Raw genomic sequence first — 26108 nt, 5'->3', positions numbered from 1 at the left:
GCCAAACTGCCGCTGAAGACCCGGAGCAGAAGGAGCCCCCGCCACTGAATTGCCGCCGAAGACCCGGAGCGGAAGAAGCTCTGGGTCTTCGGCAGCGGGTCCTTCACTCAATCCGGGTGTGTTCGGCGGCACTGAAGGACCTGCTGCTGAAGACTCACCGAAAACTCTCATGGGGGCCCCTGTGGGGCCTGGGGCAAATTGCCCCACTTGCCCCCCCCCCCGGGCGTCCCTGGACTGGAGCAGCAGGCAGCTACGTAGGGCACCAGGAAATTTGGTGCCCCAAATTTCCTGGTGCCTTACGCAGCTGCGTACTTTGCGTATGCTACACCCCAAACTCCTCATTCCCAGCCCCACCCCAGAGCCCGCACCTCCAGCTTCAGCCCACACCCCACTCCCCTGCCCAGCCCAAAGCCCCCTCCCACACCCTAAACTCCTCATTTCTGGCCCCACCCCAGAGCCCACACCCCCATCCACAGCCCTCACCCCCTCCTGCACCCCAACCCCAATGTTGTGAGCATTCATGGCCCGCCGTACAATTTCTATCCCCAGTGGTGGCCCTCGGGCCAAAAAGTTTGCCCACCCCTGTGCTATAGCATCTGCGCAGGTAACCCAGGCGTACGAACAAGGCTTGGTTTGTTTGCCATTGATTTCAGGGAGGGAGGGAGGTAAGTGCATCATGGGAGGCTAACAACATGTTCCCATAACCACCTGCACCAATGTTTTGATCCCATAATGCATTGCAAGCCCAACCCAACATTCCGCTCGGCTCCATGCACTATGGGATAGCTTCCACTGGATCGAAGTTTAGTTTTCAGAATTATTGTATTTTTGATTGGGGAAAAAAATAGACAGGGCCCACTATTTTGTAAGGAAAGATTTTGTCAACATGGCTTTGTGGCCACTCCCAAATCCCATTACAAAGTAGTTTCTAGCCAGTCATGTGACCCTTTGATTAGCTTTTATAAATAGATCTGATATTTAAAGAGCAGCAGGTTTAAGCAAGCAAGGCAATCCCCTCCCCCTGCACTCACCCAGGCACACTGCCCACATCAGGAAGGACACAGCATAGAAGAAATCTGTGGGGTCGTGCCACCTAATATAGGTTAACCTGGCCAACGTTCCGTGTGGGTCATTACCTTCTGCCCACCCAGAATCCCCACTGCAGGTTCAGGTGGATAGACCTGCAGAACATTGCGTTACCAAAGATGATTTGAAGCATCTGGTGCTGCCCATTATTGGAAGTTGGATATTGGACTAAATGGACTTTGGGTCTGATCCAATCTGGCAGTTCCTGTGGCTTTTCTTATTCGTACGGCTGGCCCTCGTGTAGAGCCTTTCCTTCCTCTAGTGCCCTCCTCAGTTGCTGATCGATCCCAAGGTGATGTATTAATGCTTTGGGGGTTTAGTGAATGGCCTGTTTGGCTGTACTGCACCCTGAAAGCTGCTTTAGAAACACCGTCATCGTTTCGCCTCAGGAGAAATTCACCTCCGTGCAGAGGGGCCATACAGCCTCCATGCACCACGGAAGTCCTACGTGAGCCCACATACATGAGTCGTAAGTGCAAAGCCTTGGCACAGGGGTGAATTTCACCCTCCTAGACTCAAAGTGGGGGTTGGGACTCCCTTTGAATGGGGTCACCAGGGCTGGCTTAGAATTGCTGGGCCCGGGGCTGAAGCCCAGGCTCCACTACCCAGGGCCAAAACCAAAGCCCGAGGGCTTCAGCCCTGGGCAGCAAGACTCAGGTTGCCTGGGGCTCAAGCCCTTGAGCTTCAGCTTTGGCTCCCCTGCTCAGAGTGGTGGGGCTCAGGCTTTGGCTGCCCCACCCAGGGTAGTGGGGCTTGGGCGGGCTCAGGATTCGGCCCCCCTCCTGGAGTCGTGAAGTATTTTTTGTTGTCAGAAGGGGGTTGCGGTGCAGTGACGTTTGAGAACCTCTGATCTAGAGCATCTCCTGCTTAAACAGCTGCTGCATTCAGTGCTGGGATTCTAAGTACATATTTTTTAACACACGAGGACCGGCACACAGGGAATACATGATGGTGAAGTGGAGTAGGAAGGTATCATCAGCATGAATTTGAGATGGCTGATCCACTCCTGGGGAGTGAATCCAAGAGTAAGTAACCCAGGCCATCCCGCTTGAGTACCAATAGCACCCTCATCTCTGTACCAACCCTCCACTGCCCTGTGTGCAGTAATTGCTAATTGCTGTGTTACAGAACAGCCAGCTGAGGATGCTTTAGAGAGTGTACATTTTGCTATTTAATTGGGACTTTTTTGTGCCATTCTCCCTGGAAAGCCAAGAGCTTAGGTCACCAGAAGCCCAATTCATCCCTGCCATAGAGCTGAGGGCTTCCTGCTACCTTTGCCTCTTCCCTATCCTTCGCTGGCCCCCAGCACAGACTAGAGCAGCCTGAAGGCTGTCCTAGCTTGTGCCCAAGAGCAGAGACTCAGAGGGGCTCCTGCAGCAGAGGCAGTAGCTGGATGGCAGTGTTGGAGTCCTTTGAAAGGATCTATGTCACAGCCCTGTGGCCCTGGGAATGCAGCAGTTTCCCTCGCAGGGTAGCACGCTGGCCATTGTACACTGGGTTTAGCTGCGTAACGGGCGGAGAGCCTGGGCTGTTAATGAGAGACACACAGGGCCTGACATGGCTTCGCAGGCATCCATTACAGAGAAACCAACCCCTCGGAAAGTGTCCTTCATAGGTGATGCTCTTGAGATCGATCAGCTGCTGATTCGGGAGCCGTGGGAGAGCAGGTTGCTGTTTATTTTTAGCATATTTGTCCTTCTGTCTCGACACACACACAAAAAGAGAGCGAGGGAGATGATTTAATTAAATCTGTATTGGAGTGAGTGTGACACCAGGAGTCCTGGATAAACAGTTCTTTCGGCAGGGCCGGCTCTGGCTTTTTTGCTGCCCCAAGCAAAAAAAAAAAGGTGGGGGGGGGAGCGCGCCGGAGCGGCAAAGCAGGTGAAAAAACCAAACAAACCTGCAGCACGGCCGGAGCGGTAAAGCCGGGGGTGAGGGGGACCAAAAAACCAGCACAGCCAGGGCAGCAAAGCAGGGTGGGGGGAACAAAAACACGGCGCGGCTGGAACGGCAAAGCAGGGGGGGAAAACCCTGCAGCACAGCCGGAGCGGTAAAGCCGGGGGGAGAAAAAACAAACAAACAAGAAACCACGGCAGGAGCGGCAAAGGGGGGACGGGGGAGGGACAACGGCGCGGCTGGCAAAGCAGGGGAAAAAACAAAACCAAACCCCCTACAGGGCGGCTGGCCCCAGGGTGCGGGGGGGCTCCCTGTGCTGCAGAGTGCGCGCCCGGTCTAGTGGGGGGGAAGAGAGAGAAGGGGGCGGCCAGCGCTTCAGCAGGGAGCTCACCCCACGGCCCCGATTGCCGCGCCGCCTGCCGGGAGGGCTCCGCGCTGCTCCGGTCGGCAGGGAGGGAAGGACGCGGGCTGCCCTGCCGAATTTGCTGCAGGGCGCTCCCCTCCTCCGCGCCCTACATGAGATGGTCAAGTTCAGGATCCTGACACAAGGAAAAAGGGAAAGCAGTAGAACAGAGACCCTGGACTTCAGAAAAGCAGACTTCGACTCCCTCAGGGAACTGATGGGCAAGGTCCCCTGGGAGAATAACATGACGGGGAAAGGAGTCGAGGAAAGCTGGCTGTATTTCAAAGAAACCTTATTGAGGTTGCAGGAACAAACCATCCCGATGTGTAGGAAGAAAAGTAAATATGGCAGGCGACCAGCTTGGCTTAACAGTGAAATCCTTGCTCGTCTTAAACACAAAAGAACAGCTTACAAGAAGTGGAAGATTGGACAAATAACCAGGGAGGAGTATAAAAGTATTGCTCAGGCATGCAGGAGTGAAATCAGGAAGGCCAAATCACACTTGGAGTTGCAGCTAGCCGGAGATGTTAGGAGTAACAAGAAGGGTTTCTTTAGGTATGTTAGCAACAGGAAGAAAGTCAAGGAAAGTGTGGGCCCCTTGCTGAATGAGGGAGGGAACCTAGTGACAGAGGATGTGGAGAAAGCTAGTGTACTCAATGCTTTTTTTGCCTCTGTCTTCACAGACAAGGTCAGCTCCCAGACAGCTGCACTCTGCAGCACGGTATGGGGAGGAGGTGACCAGCTCTCTGTGGAGAAAGAAGTAGTTTGGGGCTATTTAGGAAAGCTGGACGAGCACAAGTCCATGGGGCCGGATGCGCTGCATCCGAGGGTGCTAAAGGAGTTGGCCGATGAGATTGCAGAACCATTGGCCATTATCTTAGAAAAATCATGGCGATCGGGGGAGGTCCCGGAAGACTGGAAAAAAGCTAATGTAGTGCCCATCTTTAAAAAAGGGAAGAAGGAAGATCCAGGGAACTACAGGCCAGTCAGTCTCACCTCAGTCCCTGGAAAAATCATGGAACAGGTCCTCAAGGAATCAATCCTGAACCACTTAAAGGAGGGAAAAGTGATCAGGAACAGTCAGCATGGATTCACCAAGGGCAAGTCATGCCTGACTAACCTAATTGCCTTCTATGACGAGATAACCGGCTCTGTGGATGAGGGGAAAGCAGTGGATGTGCTATTTCTGGACTTTAGCAAAGCTTTTGATACAGTCTCCCACAGTATTCTTGCCAGCAAGTTAAAGAAGTATGGGCTGGATGAATGGACGGTAAGGTGGATAGAAAACTGGCTAGATGGTCGGGCTCAACGGGTAGTGATCAATGGTTCCATGTCTAGTTGGCAGCTGGTATCAAGTGGAGTGCCCCAAGGGTCGGTGCTGGGGCCGGTTTTATTCAATATCTTCATTAACGATCTGGAGGATGGTGTGGACTGCACCCTTAGCAAGTTTGCAGATGACACTAAACTAGGAGGAGTGGTTGATACGCTGGAGGGTAGGGATAGGATACAGAGGGACCTAGACACATTAGAGGATTGGGCCAAAAGAAATATGATGTGGTTCAACAAGGACAAGTGCAGGGTCCTGCACTTAGGACGGAAGAATCCCATGCACTGCTACAGACTAGGGACCGAATGGCTGGGCAGCAGTTCTGCAGAAAAGGACCTAGGGGTTACGGTGGACGAAAAGCTGAATATGAGTCAACAGTGTGCCCTTGTTGCCAAGAAGGCTAATGGCATTTTGGGTTGTATAAGTAGGGGCATTTCCAGCAGATCGAGGGATGTGATCATTCCCCTCTACTCAGCACTGGTGAGGCCTCATTTGGAGTACTGTGTCCAGTTTTGGGCCCCACACTACAAGAAGGATGTGGATAAATTGGAGAGAGTCCAGCGGAGGGCAACAAAAATGATTAGGGGGCTGGAGCACATGACTTATGAGGAGAGGCTGAGGGAACTGGGATTGTTTAGCCTGCAGAAGAGAAGAATGAGGGGGGATTTGATAGCTGCTTTCAACTATCTGAAAGGGGGTTCCAAAGAGGATGGATCTAGACTGTTCTCAGTGGTAGAAGATGATAGAACAAGGAGTAATGGTCTCAAGTTGCAGAGGGGGAGGTTTAGGTTGGATATTAGGAAAAACTTTTTCACTAGTAGGGTGGTGAAGAACTGGAATGGGTTACCTAGGGAGGTAGTGGAATCTCCTTCCTTAGAGGTTTTTAAGGTCAGGCTTGACAAAGCCCTGGCTGGGATGATTTAGTTGGGTTTGGTCCTGCTTTGAGCAGGGGGTTGGACTAGATACCTCCTGAGGTCCCTTCCAACCCTGAGATTCTATGATTCTATGATTCTACAGGGCGGCCAGAGCAGCAAACAAAACCAAACAAAAAGCGTCAGTGCCGCCCTAGGATTGGGCGGAAGCCGCCCCCTAGAATCTGCCGCCCCAAGCACCAGCTTGCTCAGCTGGTGCCTGGAGCCGGCCCTGTCTTTCGGCCAAGGTCCTCTGCAGCCGCTTCATTGCCATAAAGCATCAATGTACAGAACACGTGGTCCAGAGTAACTGCTGACTGAGCACCATTCTAACCCTGCGGAGAGGACAGCACTGTGAAGCCTCTCAGTCTGCTCTGCCAACACAGCCCACGTTCTCTGCTGGGCTTGCCTGTGTGAACAAAGAAATCACCAAACTATTATCATAATGATGAGCTCAAACCTTCCTTGCAGGATTGGCCGCTTCTGGGGTTCGTCCCTCAGGGCTGCTCAGCTCACACTAAATCTTCCCTCCCACCTCTCTTCTGTCCAGGTAAGGCTCATGAGTCAGGAGAACCCACTTAGCAGCTTCCCATCTTGCTGGGTATGTGATAACAGAGTTGGGTGCTTCAGGCGAACCCCGCCAGCCTGTTACAGCATCTTCCATCCAAGGACCTCAAAGCACTGTGTGAACTCTAATTAACACTCCCAGCACTCCACTGATTGTTATGTACTGAGTGCTGGTCAGACCATGCTGGGCATTGTAGAGTACGTAGAGGAAGACAAAGGAGCTGTGCTGGCCCAGATGGTGCAATACAGACTCACAACAGGTGCAGCCGCTGCCCAGGGCAGTTTGCTCCTTGCTCATTTTATAGTTGGATTGTTGTTAAAAGCACCTGTCAAGGGAGCTGCATGAAAGAAAGTGTGGCTGTGTGGCAGGGAGGCAGCATGGAAGAAGATGAGAGCAGGCTTGTGTGGAATGAAGTAGGATCCAGGAGGAATGGATCAGAGATGTAGGCAGGAGTGAGCTGTATAGATCACTGACAGGGAAACAGGTGCAGGGAGGTGAATTACTTTGGCCACGATAATGCTGCCCACCAGTGGCAGAGCTAGGAATACAACCCAGGAGTCCTGGCTCCCTAGGGTGACCAGATGTACCGATATTTGGGGCTTTTTTTAATATGGGCTCCTATTACCCCCACCCCCATCCTGATTTTTCACACTTGCTGTCTGGTCACCCTATGGCTCCCAGTCCTCTGCTCTAGCCGCTAGATCACACACATCTGTTTCTATCTGTTCAGATCACTGTGGTGGAGGACAATGAGAACTGTAGAAGCTGTCTTTAAATGGCATGATTCCCACTAGCTTCTCAGGAACTGCCACAGCAGATAATTGCCTCAGCTGTTGTTGGACATTGGCTGTGGGAGGGTCCCTCATTACACCCTCATCAGATGGTGTCCAGGATCCTACTGCTTCTCTCTGGGGTCTGTTGTTTTCCCCTCCCAAAGAGGTCTCCCATTTCTGGCCCAGCCTATGTTCTACGTTTACAGGGCACAAGCTGACTCCTGCAAGGGCCAGGGAGGAGTTCTCCTACTCTGATCCACTACAGCAGCAGCTGTGTGCCTGGCCCAGGGCATCTTGCTCAGAATTCAGGGCTGTAATGCACCATTCAGGGTGTGTGTGAATCAGAAATAGCTCCATTAAAGTCAAGGGAGTGATGCAATTCTAAAACCAGTGAGAAAGTGGAGACCCCAGCCCGAGCTGGCAGGGACTAGGAACCCTGCGGAGACCACAGCCAATGGCCAGATTCCCCAGAGAACTCTGTTCCCATTTTAGCACCTAAAGGAAGGGCCAGATTTTCAGCTGAGCCCCCCAGAGTCCCTTCTCCCGGCCCATGATGAACAGTGGCAAAACCTTGCCCCATTCCCATAGAACAACAGAGAATTTGTGGGGGAGGGGTAGCTCAGTGGTTTGAGCATTGGCCTGCTAAACCCAGCGTTGTGAGTTCAATCCTTGAGGGGGCCATTTGGGGATTGGTCCTGCTTTGAGCAGGGGGTTGGACTAGATGATCTCTTGAGGTCCCTTCCAATCCTAATAATCTATGATTCTAATTACCTCCTCCAGTGGAATAGTGGCAAATTCCCTCCCACTGAGAGCAAATGGGAGCTGAGACCTTCTGACAATCTGGCTCTGATATTCTGGATTGCATGGCTGCTCCTCATCCCGGTGACCCCCAGCTGGGTCTTGGAGGGCAGTGCTGGGATCCAGAGAGAGGGTTGCTGCTTCACGGATCAACTGTCAGGAGATCTTCCTCCCATGGCCCTGGGAAGCCTTGCCTGATGCAAAGAGACTGAGGGGAGAGCTGCCCCAGCTGGAAATTAGCTTGAGTAGAAGCTGACCTCCTAGCTGGGAGCTGAAGAGGGAAGGCCATGGAAATGGGGTGGAGGTGGAAGAGCCTGTGAAACATTGAGCTGGCTCCTTGTCAAAGCTCTGTTCTTTCTGTGGAGGCAGCCTGGACTTGGCATGGGGCCGGTGTTGCATTGGGAGTTCGCACTCTCTCCTACAGCGAAATTCAGGCCATAAATCTGGCAGCTTGGCTGGCTTTGATGTCTCTGAAAAGCAGTCCTCAGACGAGGGGGTGGTGCCCCAGGTTCCCAGGAATCCTATTGGCTGCTGGTTTGGTTTAAAGCCACCTCAGGCTACCTTATGGGGTCTGATCCCACTTGGGCATCTGCTCCAAAGGCCAAGGAGTTTGCTGCTTCTCCATCCCATCCCCAAAGAAACTCCTGCCTAGTTAGAAGTAGCTAGTGCCCTGCTGCAGTCCCAGAACCACTGCAGCACTGGTGGCTCTGCCAGCAGCCGTCAGCAGCTTTCCATCACCTGCTGTCAGCCAGTGAGCTCATTCAGATCAATACGACAATTACTTTGCCCACCCTGCATGTGAGCAAGCCGGTGGCTGGCAGCTCACGGCTGCATTGGGGCAAGAGGGGGCAGGGATAGGGAGGGCTTTTAATAGAAAATACTGGTGTTATTTTTAATGTTGCTGGAGTGTCTGTGATGTTTGGAGTCCCTTCCTGGAGGGGGTTCACATGCGCAGCTTCCTTTCCCAGGCTTTGGGGTGCCTGGGCCTGCTCACCCAGAAATCTCCCTCACCTCCACAGGGCCCCTCACCCCAGCCACCCTCAGGGATTGAGGGTGCCAGACGAAAACATTGTGTAGACAGGGCACAGAGTAATTCTAAACAATTGCAGGTAGAAGGCTCTGTTCTCCGCAGAGCAGAAACTAAACATCATCCAATAGCAACGCCTGCAAGAGGGATAGTGCTGGCCAGGCTTAGCCCTGCGAATGTCCAGCATGTCAGAGCCTGGACATTTGCTCATTCTCTAGATTCTCAGGCGTTTGCATTCTTATGACTAATAGATCCGAGGAAGTGTTGGGGGTGGTTTTGCTATAAAGAGGGGCCCACCTGGCACATGATAGTGGCAGAGCCTCGTTTTGGTTTTGCCATGGCAGGGATCCCTCGGAAGCCTACATTCAGCCTGGCCCTGGCTGTGCTAAGCACATGGTCTCAACATTTCCCACCATTGCTCATGCAGTTGAGCAGCACCCATAGTGTAAGCATCATTAGGAGCCCTAGTGTAGATTAGGAGACCAGCTAGCAAGTGCAAAAAACCCCAAATACTTTTGTTTAGGGGCATGAGAAGGGGGGCGAGGGGGTAGGTGGGGAGATTATAGTTGTGTATATAAGAGAAAGCACCTAATATCGGGACGTCTGGTCACCCTAGTGTAGACAGGCCTCCAAAACACCACATTGATTAGACCTGCTGCAAGAAGGATTATGTGACAGTATTAAAATACAGGGGGGCTACCACCACCCCACTGAGAGCAGGGCTCCCCGTGCTGCCACCACCCCATTGAGAGCAGGGCTCCCCGTGCTGCCGCCACCCCATTGAGAGCAGGGCTCCCCGTGCTGCCGCCGCCCCATTGAGAGCAGGGCTCCCCGTGCTGCCGCCGCCCCATTGAGAGCAGGGCTCCCCCTGCCACCACCCCATTGAGAGCAGGGCTCCCTGTGCTGCCGCCGCCCCATTGAGAGCAGGGCTCCCCGTGCTGCCACCACCCTATTGAGAGCAGGGCTCCCTGTGCTGCCTCCGCCCCATTGAGAGCAGGGCTCCCCGTGCTGCCACCACCCCATTGAGAGCAGGGCTCCCCGTGCTGCCGCCGCCCCATTGAGAGCAGGGCTCCCCGTGCTGCCGCCACCCCATTGAGAGCAGGGCTCCCCGTGCTGCCGCCGCCCCATTGAGAGCAGGGCTCCCCCTGCCACCACCCCATTGAGAGCAGGGCTCCCCGTGCTGCCGCCACCCCATTGAGAGCAGGGCTCCCCGTGCTGCCACCACCCCATTGAGAGCAGGGCTCCCCTTGCTGCCGCCGCCCCATTGAGAGCAGGGCTCCCCGTGCTGCCGCCGCCCCATTGAGAGCAGGGCTCCCCGTGCTGCCGCCGCCCCATTGAGAGCAGGGCTCTCCGTGCTGCCGCCGCCCCATTGAGAGCAGGGCTCCCCCTGCCACCACCCCATTGAGAGCAGGGCTCCCCGTGCTGCCTCCGCCCCATTGAGAGCAGGGCTCCCCGTGCTGCCGCCACCCCATTGAGAGCAGGGCTCCCCGTGCTGCCGCCAGCCCATTGAGAGCAGGGCTCCCCGTGCTGCCACTACCCCATTGAGAGCAGGGCTCCCCGTGCTGCCGCCGCCCCATTCAGAGCAGGGCTCCCCGTGCTGCCACTACCCCATTGAGAGGAGGGCTCCCCGTGCTGCCACCACCCCATTGAGAGCAGGGCTCCCCGTGCTGCCACTACCCCATTGAGAGCAGGGCTCCCCGTGCTGCCGCCACCCCATTGAGAGCAGGGCTCCCCGTGCTGCCACTACCCCATTGAGAGCAGGGCTCCCCGTGCTGCCACTACCCCATTGAGAGCAGGGCTCCCCGTGCTGCCACTACCCCATTGAGAGCAGGGCTCCCCGTGCTGCCACCAGCCCATTGAGAGCAGGGCTCCCCCTGTTGAGCTGGTGTTAGCTGCAATGGAAAAGGTGTAGATGCTTTCCCCAGTGTGGGATGTCTCCTTGCTCACTCCGGGAAGTGACAACTTCAGCCCTGCTGAGGCAGGGGGCAGTGATAACCTCCCTGACATGCAGCATGTAAGGCCTAAAGTCAAGAGGAGCCTTTCCACCATCTCCAGGCCCTGAGCACCCGCCTGGTGGGACGTGCTTGTAGCAGAGCCAGTTGAAAACCCTTCGCTCCTCACTGGGGCTTTCCCGTTGCCAGGACTGAAGATCCTGCGCTGCTGCAATCACTGTGAGATCGTGGGCACAATCAAAGGGGAGAAGAAGTTCAAAGGGGCGCACTGGCACTGCTACCGCTGCCGCAATGGCTTCAACCGGCGGGACGAGGCAGTGAAGCACTACAAAACCCACTTCCGGAACCCCCACACCACCTTCCAGATCCAGATCACACAGGTGAGCACTGGGGTGTGAGACAGCACAAGGGATCTGGATCCAGGGAGACCTCTGGGCAGGCACGGAGGGGTGAGGGTCTGCAGGGGGATAGTTCAGGGCACTAGACTGGGCTCTATTCCCAGCTCTGCCACTGACTCCCGGCTGGCCTGTGTAAGTCCCTTCTCCTTGCTGTGTCTGTTTCCGCCTCAGGGAAAGGGGCTGGTGCCCGCACTGCGCTGACCCCCGCCAGAAGCACTGCGTATTCTCCGAGCGATCTGTGTGGGTAGAATGCAAGGATTGCTGGGCAGGCCACCAGCCTCAGGGAGAATCCAACCCCCCCACTAGCAAACCTCCCTGGAAAACAAGCCCTGTCTACGCTGTAACGTGAAGCGCTGTTAACAGTGGGAGCTATCAAAGATGGTTTAACTGCAGCTCTCAGGTTCAAGACCCCCGGGTGATCATCACAGCTTCACAGCCACTGGACTAGATGAACTAATAAGCTTGACTTCACCGGGTCTTGTGTGATTTTTAACTCTGCTACTGATGAGTTTGTGCAGCTGTGACAGCCACCCCAGCTCTCCCTGTCTCCCCCACGACATGTGGCTGCAGGAGGCACAGGCAGCTGTCACCTCTATGAATGTTTGTCACAGCCTCTGCCTCCATGCAGGATGTCAACAGCCGCCAGTATTACCAGCACAGCGCTGAAGCCCACCCAAAGGCCTATGGCGGCCTCCATGTCTCCACCGGAGCCAGCGTCAATGTGATGGCCATAGGCTCGGTGCTGGCCCAGACCGTCCTGGCATCAGAATCGCCTGTCTTCACCACCGACAAAGGGACAGAAAACCTCTTGGACAGCCCTGCCAAGGTACATTTTATTACACAGGTGGGACTCTCTCAGAGCCAACGGTCACAGGCCAGGCATGGGGCAAGAACAGACTATGCACAGGGCACTGAGACTTGATCAAGCCTGGGAACTCAGTCCTGCTACAGCAGAAGTGGGCAAACTATGTCCTGCGGGCCATATCTGGCTCACGGGACCGTCCTGCCTGGCCCCTGAGCTCCCGGCCAGGGAGGCTACCCCTCCCTCCCCCACTGCCCCCCTCCCCCGCAGCTACACCACCGCACGGGCAGTGCGGCTTGCGCCCGCCCACCTCCCAGGCTTTACAATAAGCCTGTCCTGCTGCTCTGAGCGGCCTGGTAAGGGGGTGGAGGAGGCAGGAGGTCCTGGGGAGCAGTCAGGGGACAGGGGATGGTTGGATGGGGCAGAGGTTCGGGTAGGGGGGCGCTCAGGAGACAGAGAGGAGGGGGGGTTGGATAGCGGGTGGGGTCCCGGGGGGTCGGAGGGTCCTGGGAGGGGGGAGACAGGGAGCAGGGGGGTTTGGATAGGGGGTGGGGTCATGGGGAGGGAAGTTAGGGATTGGGGAGGGGGCAAGAAGTGTGTGTGGGTGGATGGGTTAGGGGTCCCGGGGGGAGCCTGTCGGGGGTGTGGATAAGGGTCGGGACAGTCAGGGGACAGGGAGCAGGGGGGGTTGGATATGGGGTGGGGTCCCGGGGGCGCAGTTATGGGCGGGGTCCTGGGAGGGGGCGGTCAGGGGACAAAAAATGGGGAGGTGGATGGGTTGGGGATTCTGGAGGGCCTGTCAGGGGGCAGGGGGGTGGATAGGGGTCGGGGCAGTCAGGGGACAGGGATGGGGGGAGTGGGTATGGGGTGCGGTCCTGGGGGCACAGTTAGGGGCAGGGAGTCCCGGGACGGGGCGGTCAGGGGACAAGGAGCAGGGGGGTTGGATAGGGGATGGGGTCCCCGGGGGTCGGGGGTCCCAGGAGGGGGAAGACAGGGAGCAGGGGGGGTTGGATATGGGGTGGGGTCCTAGGGCCGCGGTTAGGGGTGGAGGGTCTGGGAGGGTCAGGGGACAAGGAGCAGGGGGGTTGGATGGGTCGGGAGTTCTGAGGGGGGCAGTCAGGGGGCGGGAAGTGGGAGGGGTGGATGGGGGCGGGGGCCAGGCTGTTTGGGGGGGGGCACAGCCTTCCCTACCCGGCCCTCCGTATAGTTTCGCACCCCAATGTGGCCCTTGGGCCAATAAGTTTGCCCACCCCTGTGCTACAGGTTCTGGTGAGAACAAGGCTGGGGCGGGGGCCGGTAGATGCTTTCATGCTGCTCTCCGTGGGTGACGTGTTCCGTGCCGTTTCTCCTGCTGGGCACAGAACTTCCGACATCCCGGGGCAGTGTCCAGGACATGTGTCTCTCACCGAACCTTCTGGCTCTGGTCACCATGGGATCAAGGCACCAAATAGAAGCAGTTCTGCTTTAGTGTTGTCCTGGCTCTGCTCCGCTCTCGGTAGGGCTGCTCCACTCAGGGACAGGGCTCGCCAGCCTGGATGCTGCTGCCTCTACTGAGGAAAGGCAACGTGCACACACAAGTCTCTTGCAGGAGGGCTGTGAACTGAGCCTGATTCCCTGTGGCAGGGAAATCCTCTTCGCAGGGATGGCTGTGCCTCCATCTCCAGCGAGCCCTAGCCTGCATTGACTGTGCTGATTGCAATTCCTTGAAGTAGTGTGGGGGGAGAGGTGGTCCCCTGGCAGACGAGGACCAGGGCCTGGAACTGGATCTGAAGCTCAATGGGGAGCCAGTGTAATCTGTAGTGCAGGTACTGCCTGACAGCTGGCCACTATGTGGCTCGTACACCTGGTTTATAACCTCTCTGCCCGAGTTCCCGTGTCAGACAGGGCCTTGTGATGTCAGACTGTTGGTGTGGCATCCCTGTTCCCTGTTCCCGGCCAATGGGAGATGCTGGGGGCGGTGCCTGAACACCCTGTGCCCCTGCTGCCCCATGCTCCAGCCGCTTCCTGGAGTGGGCGGGGGCAGGGTGCCCTGAACCCCTGCCACACCCCTCCTGCACCCCGATCCCCTGCCCTGAACCCCTGCTGCACCCCTCCTGCACCCCGATCCCCTGCCCTGAACCCCTGCTGCACCCTTCCCGCACCCCGGCCCCCTGCCCTGAGCCCCCTGCTGCACCCCTCCTGCACCCCGATCCCCTGCCCTGAGCCCCCTGCCGCACCCCTCCTGCACCCCAACCCACTGCCCTGAGCCCCCTGCCGCACCCCTCCTGCACCCCAACCCCCTGCCCTGAGCCCCCTGCCGCACCCCTCCTGCACCCCAACCCCCTGCCCTGAGCCCCCTGCCGCACCCCTCCTGCACCCCAACCCCCTGCCCTGAGCCCCCTGCCGCACCCCTCCTGCACCCCAACCCACTGCCCTGAGCCCCCTGCCGCACCCCTCCTGCACCCCAACCCACTGCCCTGAGCCCCCTGCCGCACCCCTCCTGCACCCCACACCACTGCCCTGAGCCCCCTGCCGGACCACTCCTGCACCCCAACCCACTGCCCTGAGCCCCCTGCCGCACCCCTCCACCCCACCCCACTGCCCTGAGCCCCCTGCCGCTCCACTCCTGCACCCCAACCCACTGCCCTGAGCCCCCTGCCGCACCCCTCCTGCACCCCAACCCACTGCCCTGAGCCCCCTGCCGCACCCCTCCTGCACCCCGATCCCCTGCCCTGAACCCCTGCTGCACCCCTCCTGCACCCCGATCCCCTGCCCTGAACCCCTGCTGCACCCTTCCCGCACCCCAACCCCCTGCCCTGAGCCCCCTGCAGCACCCCTCCTGCACCCCGATCCCCTGCCCTGAACCCCTGCTGCACCCTTCCCGCACCCCAACCCCCTGCCCTGAGCCCCCTGCCGCACCCCTCCTGCACCCCAACCCACTGCCCTGAGCCCCTGCTGCACCCCTCCTGCACCCCAACCCCCTGCCCTGAACCCCTGCTGCACCCTTCCCGCATCCCAACCCCCTGCCCTGAGCCCCCTGCCGCACCCCTCCTGCACCCCGATCCCCGGCCCTGAGCCCCTGCCACACCCCTCCTGCACCCCGATCCCCTGCCCTGAACCCCTGCTGCACCCTTCCCGCACCCCAACCCCCTGCCCTGAACCCCTGCTGCACCCTTCCCGCACCCCAACCCCCTGCCCTGACCCCCTGCCGCACCCCTCATCCCTCCTGCACCCCAACCCACTGCCCTGAGCCCCCTGCCGCACCCCTACTGCACCCCAACCCACTGCCCTGAGCCCCCTGCTGCACCCCTCCTGCACCCCGACCCCCTGCCCTGAACCCCCTGCCGCACCCCTCCTGCACCCCCACCCCCTGCCCTGAGCCCCCTGCTGCACCCTTCCCGCACCCCTATCCCCTGCCCTGAGCCCTCTGCCGCACCCCTCCTGCACCCCAACCCACTGCCCTGAGCCCCCTGCTGCACCCCTCCAGCACCCCGACCCCCTGCCCTGAACCCCCTGCCGCACCCCTCCTGCACCCCAACCCCCTGCCCTGAGCCCCCTGCTGCACCCTTCCCGCACCCCAATCCCCTGCCCTGAGCCCCCTGCCGCACCCCTCCAGCACCCCTCCCCCCTGCCCTTACCCCCTGCTGCACCCTTCCCGCACCCCAATCCCCGGCCCTGAGCCCCCTGCTGCACCCCTCCTGCACCCCAACCCCCTGCCCTGAACCCCTGCTGCACCCTTCCCGCACCCCAACCCCCTGCCCTGACCCCCTGCCGCACCCCTCATCCCTCCTGCACCCCACACCCCAACTCCCTGCCCTGGCCCCCTGCCACACCCCACACCCCTCCAGCACGCCAACCCACTGCCCTGAGCCCCCGCCGCACCCCTCCTGCACCCTGTCCCCCTGCCCTGAACCCCTGCTGCACCCTTCCCACACCCCAACCTCCTGCCCTGGCCCCCTACCACACCCCACACCCCTCCTGCACCCCAACCCACTGCCCTGAGCCCCCGCCGCACCCCTCCTGCACCCGATCCCCTGCCCTGAACCCCTGCTGCACCCTTCCCACACCCCAACCCCCTGCCCTGGCCCCCTGCCGCACCCCTCCTGCACCCCGATCCCCTGCCCTGAGCCCCTGCCACACCCCACACCCCTCCTGCACCCCCTGGGAGCAGGGAGGGGACAGAGTTGGGGTGGGGATTTCAGGGAAGGGGTTGGAATGGGGGCAGGGAAGGTGTGGGAAGAGGTGGGGTGAGGCTTCATGGAAGGGGTGGAGTGGGGGCGGGGCCAAGGGCGGTGGGGGGGAGGTATCAGTGATGCGGCCCTTGGGCCAAAGTACTAGTCCTCATGTAGCCCTCGTGGTCATTTGAATTTGAGACCCCTGAATTACACCATGAGCAGATGCAGTTCCACAGAGTAGGAACTGCCAGTACTTTACTTCCTGTGAGGGTGATGCATTGCCAAGGCTGTGCAGAGAAGCTGAGGATTTGAGACTGGCTTCACTTACGCCAGATCGGGAGTGGCTTCTGCAGCTCTAGATTGTGGGACACTTGGTGAAGAGTGCAGGAGCACAGATACTGAATGCCCCAGAGGCACCCCGGGGAGCCTTTGTATATGGGAGACTGGTTGCAGTGTGGCCTCAAAAGTCAAGTGCCTGTTAATGTGAATGAATTTGGGGAGCTTTAGTACCCAAGAAAGTGAGAGGACTAAAGGCTCTGGCTAAAGCCAGGTATAATGCAGATAATAGGTATGCAAGACTACCCCTCAGAGTTCTGCCAGTGCACCTCGAGCCTCACCTGCAGTACCCTTGCTATTCCAGTCCTGGGTCACACCTGAACAATAGGCAATCCTGCCAAAAGAGGTGACAGTTTTGCAACATAGACAATTGGATATAAACTGGACACTAGGAAGTTTAGACTTGAAATTAGACAAAGGTTTCTAACCATTAGAGGAGTGAAGTTCTGGAACAGCCTTCCAAGGGGAGTAGTGGGGGCAAAAGACATATCTGGCTTTAAGACTAAGCTTGATAAGTTTATGGAGGGGATGGTATGATGGGATAGCCTAATTTTGGCAATTAATTTAGCAATTGATCTTTGATTATCAGCAGGTAAGTATGTCCAGTGGTTTGTGACGAGATGTTAGATGGGGTGGGATCTGAGTTACTACAGAGAATTATTTCCTGGGTGCTGGCTGGTGAGTCTTGCCCACATGCTCAGGGTTTAACTGATCGCCATATTTGGGGTCGGGAAGGAATTTTCCTCCAGGGCAGATCAGCAAAGGCTCTGGAGGTTTTTCGCCTTCCTCTGCAGCATGGGGCATGGGTCACTTGCTGGAGGATTCTCTGCAGCTTGAGGTTTTCAAACCACAATTTGAGGACTTCAATAACTCAGACATAGGTTAGGGGTTTGTTATAGAAATGGATGGGTGGGATTCTGTGGCCTGCATTGTGCAGGAGGTCAGACTAGATGATCATAATAGTCCCTTCTGACCTTAAAGTCTATGAGTCTATGAGTCCAGCTGGGACTAGTACAAGATATCAGAGTCAGGAAGTCCTAGAAACACTGCCGGAAACTGAGCCCTCAACTCTGGCCCTTCTTGGATAATGAAAGATCCAAGAGTATTAGGATCCCTACAAAGGAGATTGTCAACATGTCCCTTGAGGAGGGAAATCTACCATGCACCCCAAAGTGGCCCATAAGTCAGCAGCACTTGAGAAACCAGCTTCTCCAACGATAGCCTGGTACCCAGCTCCCCTTCCATTCCTGAGCAAGCTAACTGAGAAGCACACCACAGGTCATCGCCATCTGCATCTAGACACTGCCAATATCCTGAACCACTTCAGGATAGTAACATCTCTTGACCATGGACGGAGCAGTACACCCATATTGCCATTGCTGCGCCTCTCTCAAGTGTTTGATACAGCTGACAATGGAGTCCTTCTGTCCGTCCTCAGAGACATGGCAGGGAGCTGTGGGTTAATGCTGCGGTGGCTTCAATCATTCTCAAGCTGCACCCAGAGAGTCTTAATGGACCCCTGCTCCTCCAACTCCAGAGCCGTGGCCTGCAACATCCCAGAGGGAATCCAACCTTTTCCCCAGCCTGGTCCATATCTGTATGGAGCCACTGGGAGAGATTGTGAAACAGTGTCGGTCTGAAAGGGGGTCAATTTTGCAAATTTGCTGAGGTGCCAGTTAGATTTTAAAGCTGAAATTTAACAACCTAGATTTGCCAACTGCATAAGTGTTATACTTAATGTTAAATGAAATCTAATAGGATAGCCTCTTTTCACTGACTCTAAGGAGCGTTAGCTTGCTAGGTTCTTTTCAGGCCAGCTTTTAACTTAAACAGTATTTCTCAAATCAGGACATTTGGTTACTTTTAACTAATCAACAAGTTACTATTTCACCCAGAACTACAATATACAATCAACTGTTTACCAATCAAGTGTAGACACAGCTGATGTTGTAGGCACGTACTGCACAGGCACCAATACAATCTTTGCTTCAGTCTTCACGGCTGAGGATGTTAGGGAGATTCCCAAACCTGAGCTGGCTTTTGTAGGTGACAAATCTGAGGAACTGTCACAGATTGAAGTGTCACTAGAGGAGGTTTTGGAATTAATTGATAAACTCAACATTAACAAGTCACCGGGACCAGATGGCATTCACCCAAGAGTTCTGAAAGAACTCAAATGTGAAGTTGCGGAACTATTAACTAAGGTTTGTAACCTGTCCTTTAAATCGGCTTCGGTATCCAATGACTGGAAGTTAGCTAATGTAACGCCAATATTTAAAAAGGGCTCTAGGGGTGATCCTGGCAATTACAGACCGGTAAGTCTAACGTCGGTACCGGGCAAATTAGTCGAAACAATAGTTAAGAATAAAATGGTCAGACACATAGAAAAACATAAACTGTTGAGCATTAGTCAACATGGTTTCTGTAAAGGGAAATCGTGTCTTACTAATCTATTAGAGTTCTTTGAAGGGGTCAACAAACATGTGGACAAGGGGGATCCGGTGGACATAGTGTACTTAGATTTCCAGAAAGCCTTTGACAAGGTCCCTCACCAAAGGCTCTTACGTAAATTAAGCTGTCATGGGATAAAAGGGAAGGTCCTTTCATGGATTGAGAACTGGTTAAAGGACAGGGAACAAAGGTAGGAATTAATGGTAAATTCTCAGAATGGAAAGGGGTAACTAGTGGTGTTCCCCAAGGGTCAGTCCTAGGACCAGTCCTGTTCAATTTATTCATAAATGATCTGGAGAAAGGGGTAAACAGTGAGGTGGCTAAGTTTGCAGATGATACTAAAGTGCTCAAGATAGCTCAGACCAAAGCAGATTGTGAAGAACTTCAAAAAGATCTCACAAAACTAAGTGATTGGGCAACAAAATGGCAAATGAAATTTAATGTGGATAAATGTAAAGTAATGCACATTGGAAAAAATAACCCCAACTATACATACAACATGATGGGGGCTAATTTAGCTACAACGAGTCAGGAAAAAGATCTTGGAGTCATCGTGGATAGTTCTCTGAAGATGTCCACGCAGTGTGCAGAGGCGGTCAAAAAAGCAAATAGAATGTTGGGAATCATTAAAAAGGGGATAGAGAATAAGACTGAGAATATATTATTGCCCTTATATAAATCCATGGTACGCCCACATCTCAAATACTGTGTACAGATGTGGTCTCCTCACCTCAAAAAAGATATTCTAGCACTAGAAAAGGTTCAGAAAAGGGCAACTAAAATGATTAGGGGTTTAGAGAGGGTCCCATACGAGGAAAGATTAAAGAGGCTAGGACTCTTCAGCTTGGAAAAGAGAAGACTAAGGGGGGATATGATAGAGGTATATAAAATCATGAGTGATGTTGAGAAAGTGGATAAGGAAAAGTTATTTACTTATTCCCATAATACAAGAACTAGGGGTCACCAAATGAAATTAATAGGCAGCAGGTTTAAAACAAATAAAAGGAAGTTCTTCTTCACGCAGCGCACAGTCAACTTGTGGAACTCCTTACCTGAGGAGGTTGTGAAGGCTAGGACTATAACAATGTTTAAAAGGGGACTGGATAAATTCATGGTGGCTAAGTCCATAAATGGCTATTAGCCAGGATGGGTAAGAATGGTGTCCCTAGCCTTTGTTCGTCAGAGGATGGAGATGGATGGCAGGAGAGAGATCACTTGATCATTGCCTGTTAGATTCACTCCCTCTGGGGCACCTGGCATTGGCCACTGTCGGTAGACAGATACTGGGCTAGATGGACCTTTGGTCTGACCCGGTACGGCCATTCTTATGTTCTTATATGCCAGCAGTTGTCAAAAACTAGGGTTGAGGCTCAGCAGTTACACCAAGGAACATGCAAATCACCAAGATTTCTTATTACAGTTACTTATGAACATATTTTTTTAGTACCTAACACATTTATCACCCTTCTAGTATTTCTCCAAAGAATAACGATATACTTGTCTTTAAGACACTTTTAAGAGTACAGTCCATGATATGAGAGTGCATTGGTCCAAAAGGAAAAAATTTAGACAATCAAAAGCAATTGCTTGAAGTTATAGTTCAATTCTCTCTTAGGCCAATTTGTTTGGCCCTATACATGAGGGAATGCAGATAGTTAAAATAAAACTTATGGTTACCTGGTGTCTCGCTAGAGAGTGTAGACTTAATCAAGACAACCTACAGTTATTTATGTTACAGAACAGAAGGGGAAATACAGTCTTTGAAATGAAATCTCACCACTTCTTATCCTCTTAACCCTAGAATGGGGGAGAGTCCTTTCCACGCAGCTGGTCCAGGTGTTCATTGCATTCAGGTCCGGCTCCAGACCCCAACGCGCTAAGCGCGCGCTTGGGGCGGCATTTTGCTGGCAGGGCGGCAGCCAGCTCCAGCGGACCTTCCGCAGTCATGCCTGCGGAGGGTTCGCTGGTCCCACGGCTTCAGTGGACCTCCCGCAGACATGCCAGCGGATGCTCCACCGGAGCTGCGGGACCAGCGGAACCTCCGCAGGCACGTCTGCAAGAGGTCCCCCGGAGCCGCGGGACCGGCGACTGCCAGAGCGCGCCCCGCGGCGCGCCGCCCTGCTTGGGGCAGCGGGATTCCTAGAGCCGCCCCTGATTGCATTGGGGATCCTGCAGCTTCTTTGTGGGTTCAGTCAACTTTGGGGTCCCACATGGTGACCTCAGTTTTCTTTATCCTGATTTCAGGGCTTGGTGGAATGGGCAGCCCTCTGATTTCTGTTGACCATTTGCCATATTGCTCTCAGCTTTCAGCTTCTCTGCTGCTTCTGTTGATATCCAGTAGAGAGCGAGAGTGTGTAAGAAATTTCTTTGATGCTTCCTTTAGTCTGAGGTTTACTCATTTCATGGATTGTATTTCATAATTTGCCCTGAGTATTGATTTGGTATCCCCTCCTTTTAAGCAATTTCTTTTAATATTCCAAAGTTTTACCCTGGTTAAGTGAATATGTCTTTCAATAATTCTTATCACTGCTAGGGTACAACAATCATTTACCAGGGAAACAAAATATCTTAGGGCTTGGCTACACTTACAAATTTGCAGCGCTGCAGCAGGGTGTGAAAACACACCCTCTCCAGTGCTGCAAATTGCGGCACTGCAAAGCGCCAGTGTGGTCAAAGCCCCAGCGCTGTCCGTTATTCCCCACAGGGAGGTGGAGTACGGACAGCGCTGGGAGAGCTCTCTCCCAGCGCTGGCGCTTTGACTACACTTAGCGCTTCAAAGCGCTGCCGCGGCAGCGCTTTGAAGTGTAAGTGTAGCCAAAGCCACAGAGTCTTCTAAATCTTATGGATGTGATCCGTACGTTCTCTGGTTTTATCTAATACTCTTCACTTCATGCCTTTCAAAGCTTGTCATATACATTAGGAACAAGAGAGATTATTTACATATGTAAGCGGGGGATTGATCCCACTATTGTGGGGAACTTTCTTGGCTTATACACTACCCTGGTGGAATGGGCTAGTGAAAGGATCCGAGTCCTCATTCCCACTCCCTTTACCCAGAGGCCTCCCTGCCCTTCCACTCTCCTGTCTGGCAGAGTCCTTGTAACCCCGACAAGGCTGGGCCCAGGATTCCTTGGGGGCTCGACTCCCAACCTTGTCGTGGTCACTTAGGACAGGGGCTAGGGTGTCCCCACTCCAGGGTGCTCCTTCCGCTCTGGATGCTTCCCTGACCCACTGATCATTGCATGTATTTCAAGTAAATACAATTTATGAAACAGCAACCAGTTAAAAAATAAGGAAAAAAATGGGAAAAGTTAAAGGAAAACACATAACCCCGCTCTGTGGCACAGGGACAGCACAACCAGCGTCTCTGGAGTGTCAGGGAAGTTCAGTCTGTTCCTCACAAGTCCCAGGCCCCTGCCCAGGCCTTGGCTGTGCTGCAGGGACACTTGCTCTGGCGGTGGCCACACACCCTCAGGCTCTAGGTGGCAGCGTCGACCCCCCCCATTGGGGTTATGATCCTCCCCAGGTCTGGCCTGCAAGGCCTCTTGGCTGGGGGCATCTCCCTGTGCTGGGTCTTCTGCCCAGGGTCCCCCTCACTTTCCCCAGCTGCTCACTGCACCTGGCTCCAGCCCCAGCACGGCTGCTGCTCTGCCTCCAGCCCCCTGGGCTGCTTCTCTGGCCCCTCTGGCTCCTGCAACTCTCCTCCCAGCATGGATCTGCTCTCTGGGCTGCTTCTGCGGCTGTTGCTGCTACCGCTCTGTTCCCAGCACTGACCTGCTCCCTGGGCTGTTTCTCTGGTTCTCTCTGGCCGGCCCGGCCCGGCTCTGCTCCCCAGCTCAGCTCAGGCCCCTGCTCCCTTAGCCCGGCCCCACTCCAGCCCGTCAGCACAGGCGCCGACTTTCCAATGTGCCGGGGGGTGCTCAACCCCCTCAGCTCTACCCCTGGCCCAGCCCCCACTCCAGCCCTTCCTCCAAGGCTCCACCCCGCCCAGTTCCACCCCCTCCCGGCACCGGCCTCCCTGCTCTGCACTGGCTCCAGATCTTGGTCGACCCCTTCAAAGCCTGTCATGGGATTGGCCCGAGTTACATGGGAAATCACCTCACCTTGTGAGATCATGGCCTCCCACAACAGCTGCTGGAACAGCAGTCTCAAGAGCAAGACCAGTTAATGCAGGAGGCTGGGCCATGAATCTGGAACTTGCTGCCAGACGGCACCAGAATGGGCGTGATTCTCGGAGCCTTCAGAACACAAGACAAAAGCAGCTTTAGAGCTATCTTTGTGCATATGAGCAATGTCGAGTTCCTGCTGGCTGCAAGGATGAGAGGGAGCAATTTCTCTATCTCCAGGTGCACTCCTTGTAGCGAGGGGCTCAGATGCTACACTGATGAGTGCCATGAAAAAACCTAGACAGAGAGACAATCACTTGTTCCCTGAGTCAGGCTGAGACCCAGGAGTGCATAATTTCTTTATAGATTCCAAGCTAGAAGGGACCATTGTGATCATCTCGTCTGACCTTCTGTATCACACAGGCCACAGAACCTCCCAAACATAATTCCTCGAGCAGATCATTTAGAAAAACATCTAATCTTGATTTAAAAATTGTCAGTGATGGAGAATCCACCACGATCATTGGTAAATTGTTCCAGTAGTTAATTCCTCTCACTGTTAAACAATGACACCTTATTTCCAATCTGAATTTGTCTGGCTTCAACTTCCATCCATTGGATCATGTTAGACCTTTCTCAGTAAGAGCCCATTATTAAATATTTGTACCCCACGTAGGTGACTTATAGATCAAGTCACCCCTTAACTTTCTCCTTATTAAAGTAAATAGATGGAGGTCTTTGCATCTATCTCTATACGGCAGGTTGTCTAATCCTTTAATCATTCTCATAGCTCTTCGTGGAACCCTCTCCAGTTTATCAATCTCCTTCTTGAACATTCTCCTTAAGCCAGTACACCTTGTGCCGAGTCCCGAGTGCCCATTCTGTCCCTAGCACACCCCCAGAGTAGCGTCTCACTCTGTCTTCTCTTTTCAAAGGACAGCCGTTTGAACAGCAGGATCATGCTGGGAGTAGAAGAGATGGCGGGGCTCAGCACCTCCTCCTCATCCCTTCCCACCCATCAGACCCTGGTGCTGATGGACCCTGATGGAGACGGTGGCAACATCATCTTTGAAGAGGGAGCCAATATTGTGGCAGGGCAGGTAAGAAGGGAGCTGGAATTGTGGCAGGACAGTCAGAGGAAGGATGACCCAGCAGTTAGGGTACTAGGCTGGGCTTTGGGGACCTGGATTCAAATCTCTGCTCCACCACAGACACCATGTGTGACCTCGGGCAAGTCACTTAGTCTCTCTGCCTCAGTTCCCCATCTGTAAAAAGGGGACCTGAGCAGGGTTGGGAGGTAAGGATTGTTTGGTGCTGAGATTCCAAGTCACAGTGCTATAGAAGAACCATCGCTCCGCAGTCAGAGCCTGCCGGGATACCAGGGGCGGCTCCAGGCACCAGCGCAGCAAGCCCATGCCTGGGGCGGCAAGCCGTGGGGGGCGGCCTGCCGGTCGCTGTGAGGGCCAGTCCTGTGGCTTCGGCGGCAATTCGGAGGCGGGTACGCTGAAGGCACGGGACCGGCAGATCACTCGCAGAAATGCTGCTGAATCCGCGTGACCAGCGGACCGCCCGCAAGTTTGCCATCGAAGGCCGCCTGACTGCCGTGCTTGGGGCGGCAAAAAACATAGAGCCGCCCCTGCTGGATACACATTTCATGCCTTGTATATGGGGAGGTTGGAAATACAGGGCAGTAGTTTTAGTCAAAGGGTGAGGCAAGCATGCATATGACTGTGTTTATTGCTGTGACTGTGTAATGCATTGGCGGGCGGCCTCCCTCCCCCTGAGGCTCAGCAGGCGGCCACTCTGTCTCACTGCATCACAGCGGTGGACGTTAACTAGCAGGGGAACTAGCAAAGCACCAGTCTGTAGCCCTGTCCCCTTGGGCAGGGCCTAGCAATAATCAGGCATCTCAGAGCTCAAGCCCTCTGGGCAGGGCAGGGCTGTCACCAGCCTAGGGGCTCTGGCCCTTGGGGGGGGGCGACAGGGCAATCACTAGCCTAGGGGCTCTGGCCCTTGGGGGGACGGGACGGGACGACAGGGCAATCACTAGCCTAGGGGCTCTGGCCCTTGGGGGGCGGGGCGACAGGGCAATCACTAGCCTAGGGACTCTGGCCCTTGGGGGGACGGGACGGGACGACAGGGCAATCACTAGCCTAGGGGCTCTGGCCCTTGGGGGGACGGGACGGGACGACAGGGCAATCACTAGCCTAGGGACTCTGGCCCTTGGGGGGACGGGACGGGACGACAGGGCAATCACTAGCCTAGGGACTCTGGCACTAGCCTAGGGGCTCTGGCCCTTGGGGGGACGGGACGGGACGACAGGGCAATCACTAGCCTAGGGACTCTGGCCCTTGGGGGGACGGGACGGGACAACAGGGCAATCACTAGCCTAGGGGCTCTGGCCCTTGGGGGGACGGGACGGGACGACAGGGCAATCACTAGCCTAGGGACTCTGGCCCTCAGGGTGGGGAAGGGCAATCACCCCTGCTGTTCCCTCCACCAGCTCTGGAAGCGTTCCACCCTTGGCTCTCAGAGCGTACGCCCAGATGGCCACAGTCCCTCCACATCATCTGCCCCGACCGCCGCTTCCAGCTCCATCCCCAGTGACCGGGATCCCTTCCCCACCCTGACCAGGAAGCACGGTGTCCGTTGCCTCATGGCGCCTGCCTTGTCCCACATGGAGACCTACGTGCGGGCGTTGGCGCACGTGGTGGGGCCCACGGCTGTGGGGTATGGGAAGGTTGTCTTCTTCCTGGCATTGGAGGCTGCTGCCCAGGAGGCGGTGGAGAAGGGCCTGGTGGTGGTGGGGGGGGGCGTATATGTTCCCAATGAGCCCCTTGAGGACCTGGGCGTGGGGGTGCTTTTCACCTCCATCCCACGCTTCCTTCCCAACGCTGCCCTATGCCCTTCCTTTCCACCCTAGGGAAGCCCATCTCTGTCCCCAGCCCTCTCCCATTGGGCTGTAAGGACCCTGCCCTCCGTCATGCTCTGTCCTTCCGCCGGCAGGTGCAGATTCAGTTACCATCGGCAGCGTGTGACGGGGTGGCGCTGGAGGGGTCCTTTTTGGTGCCCTACCAGGGGGCCCACTACCAGATGCACTATTCCTCGGGGGAGGCCCAG

General features: G+C 55.6%; 1 protein-coding gene across 3 annotated transcripts in view; it reads left to right on the top strand.

Annotated features, from left to right (window-relative positions):
* Positions 1–26108, top strand: part of LOC123351063 — a 78073-nt gene that overhangs the window by 26352 nt on the left and 25613 nt on the right. For all 3 annotated transcript variants that reach the window (XM_044990212.1, XM_044990210.1, XR_006573916.1), the window contains exons 3-5: positions 10931–11121; positions 11768–11965; positions 23924–24088. In XM_044990212.1, coding sequence (XP_044846147.1) covers positions 10931–11121; positions 11768–11965; positions 23924–24088 — 554 coding nt within the window. The remainder of the gene's footprint in view (positions 1–10930; positions 11122–11767; positions 11966–23923; positions 24089–26108) is intronic.

Source organism: Mauremys mutica, chromosome 16 (assembly GCF_020497125.1).
Source record: "Mauremys mutica isolate MM-2020 ecotype Southern chromosome 16, ASM2049712v1, whole genome shotgun sequence".
Lineage (NCBI taxonomy): Eukaryota > Metazoa > Chordata > Testudines > Geoemydidae > Mauremys > Mauremys mutica.
This window is presented reverse-complemented; position numbering and strand designations above follow the sequence as displayed.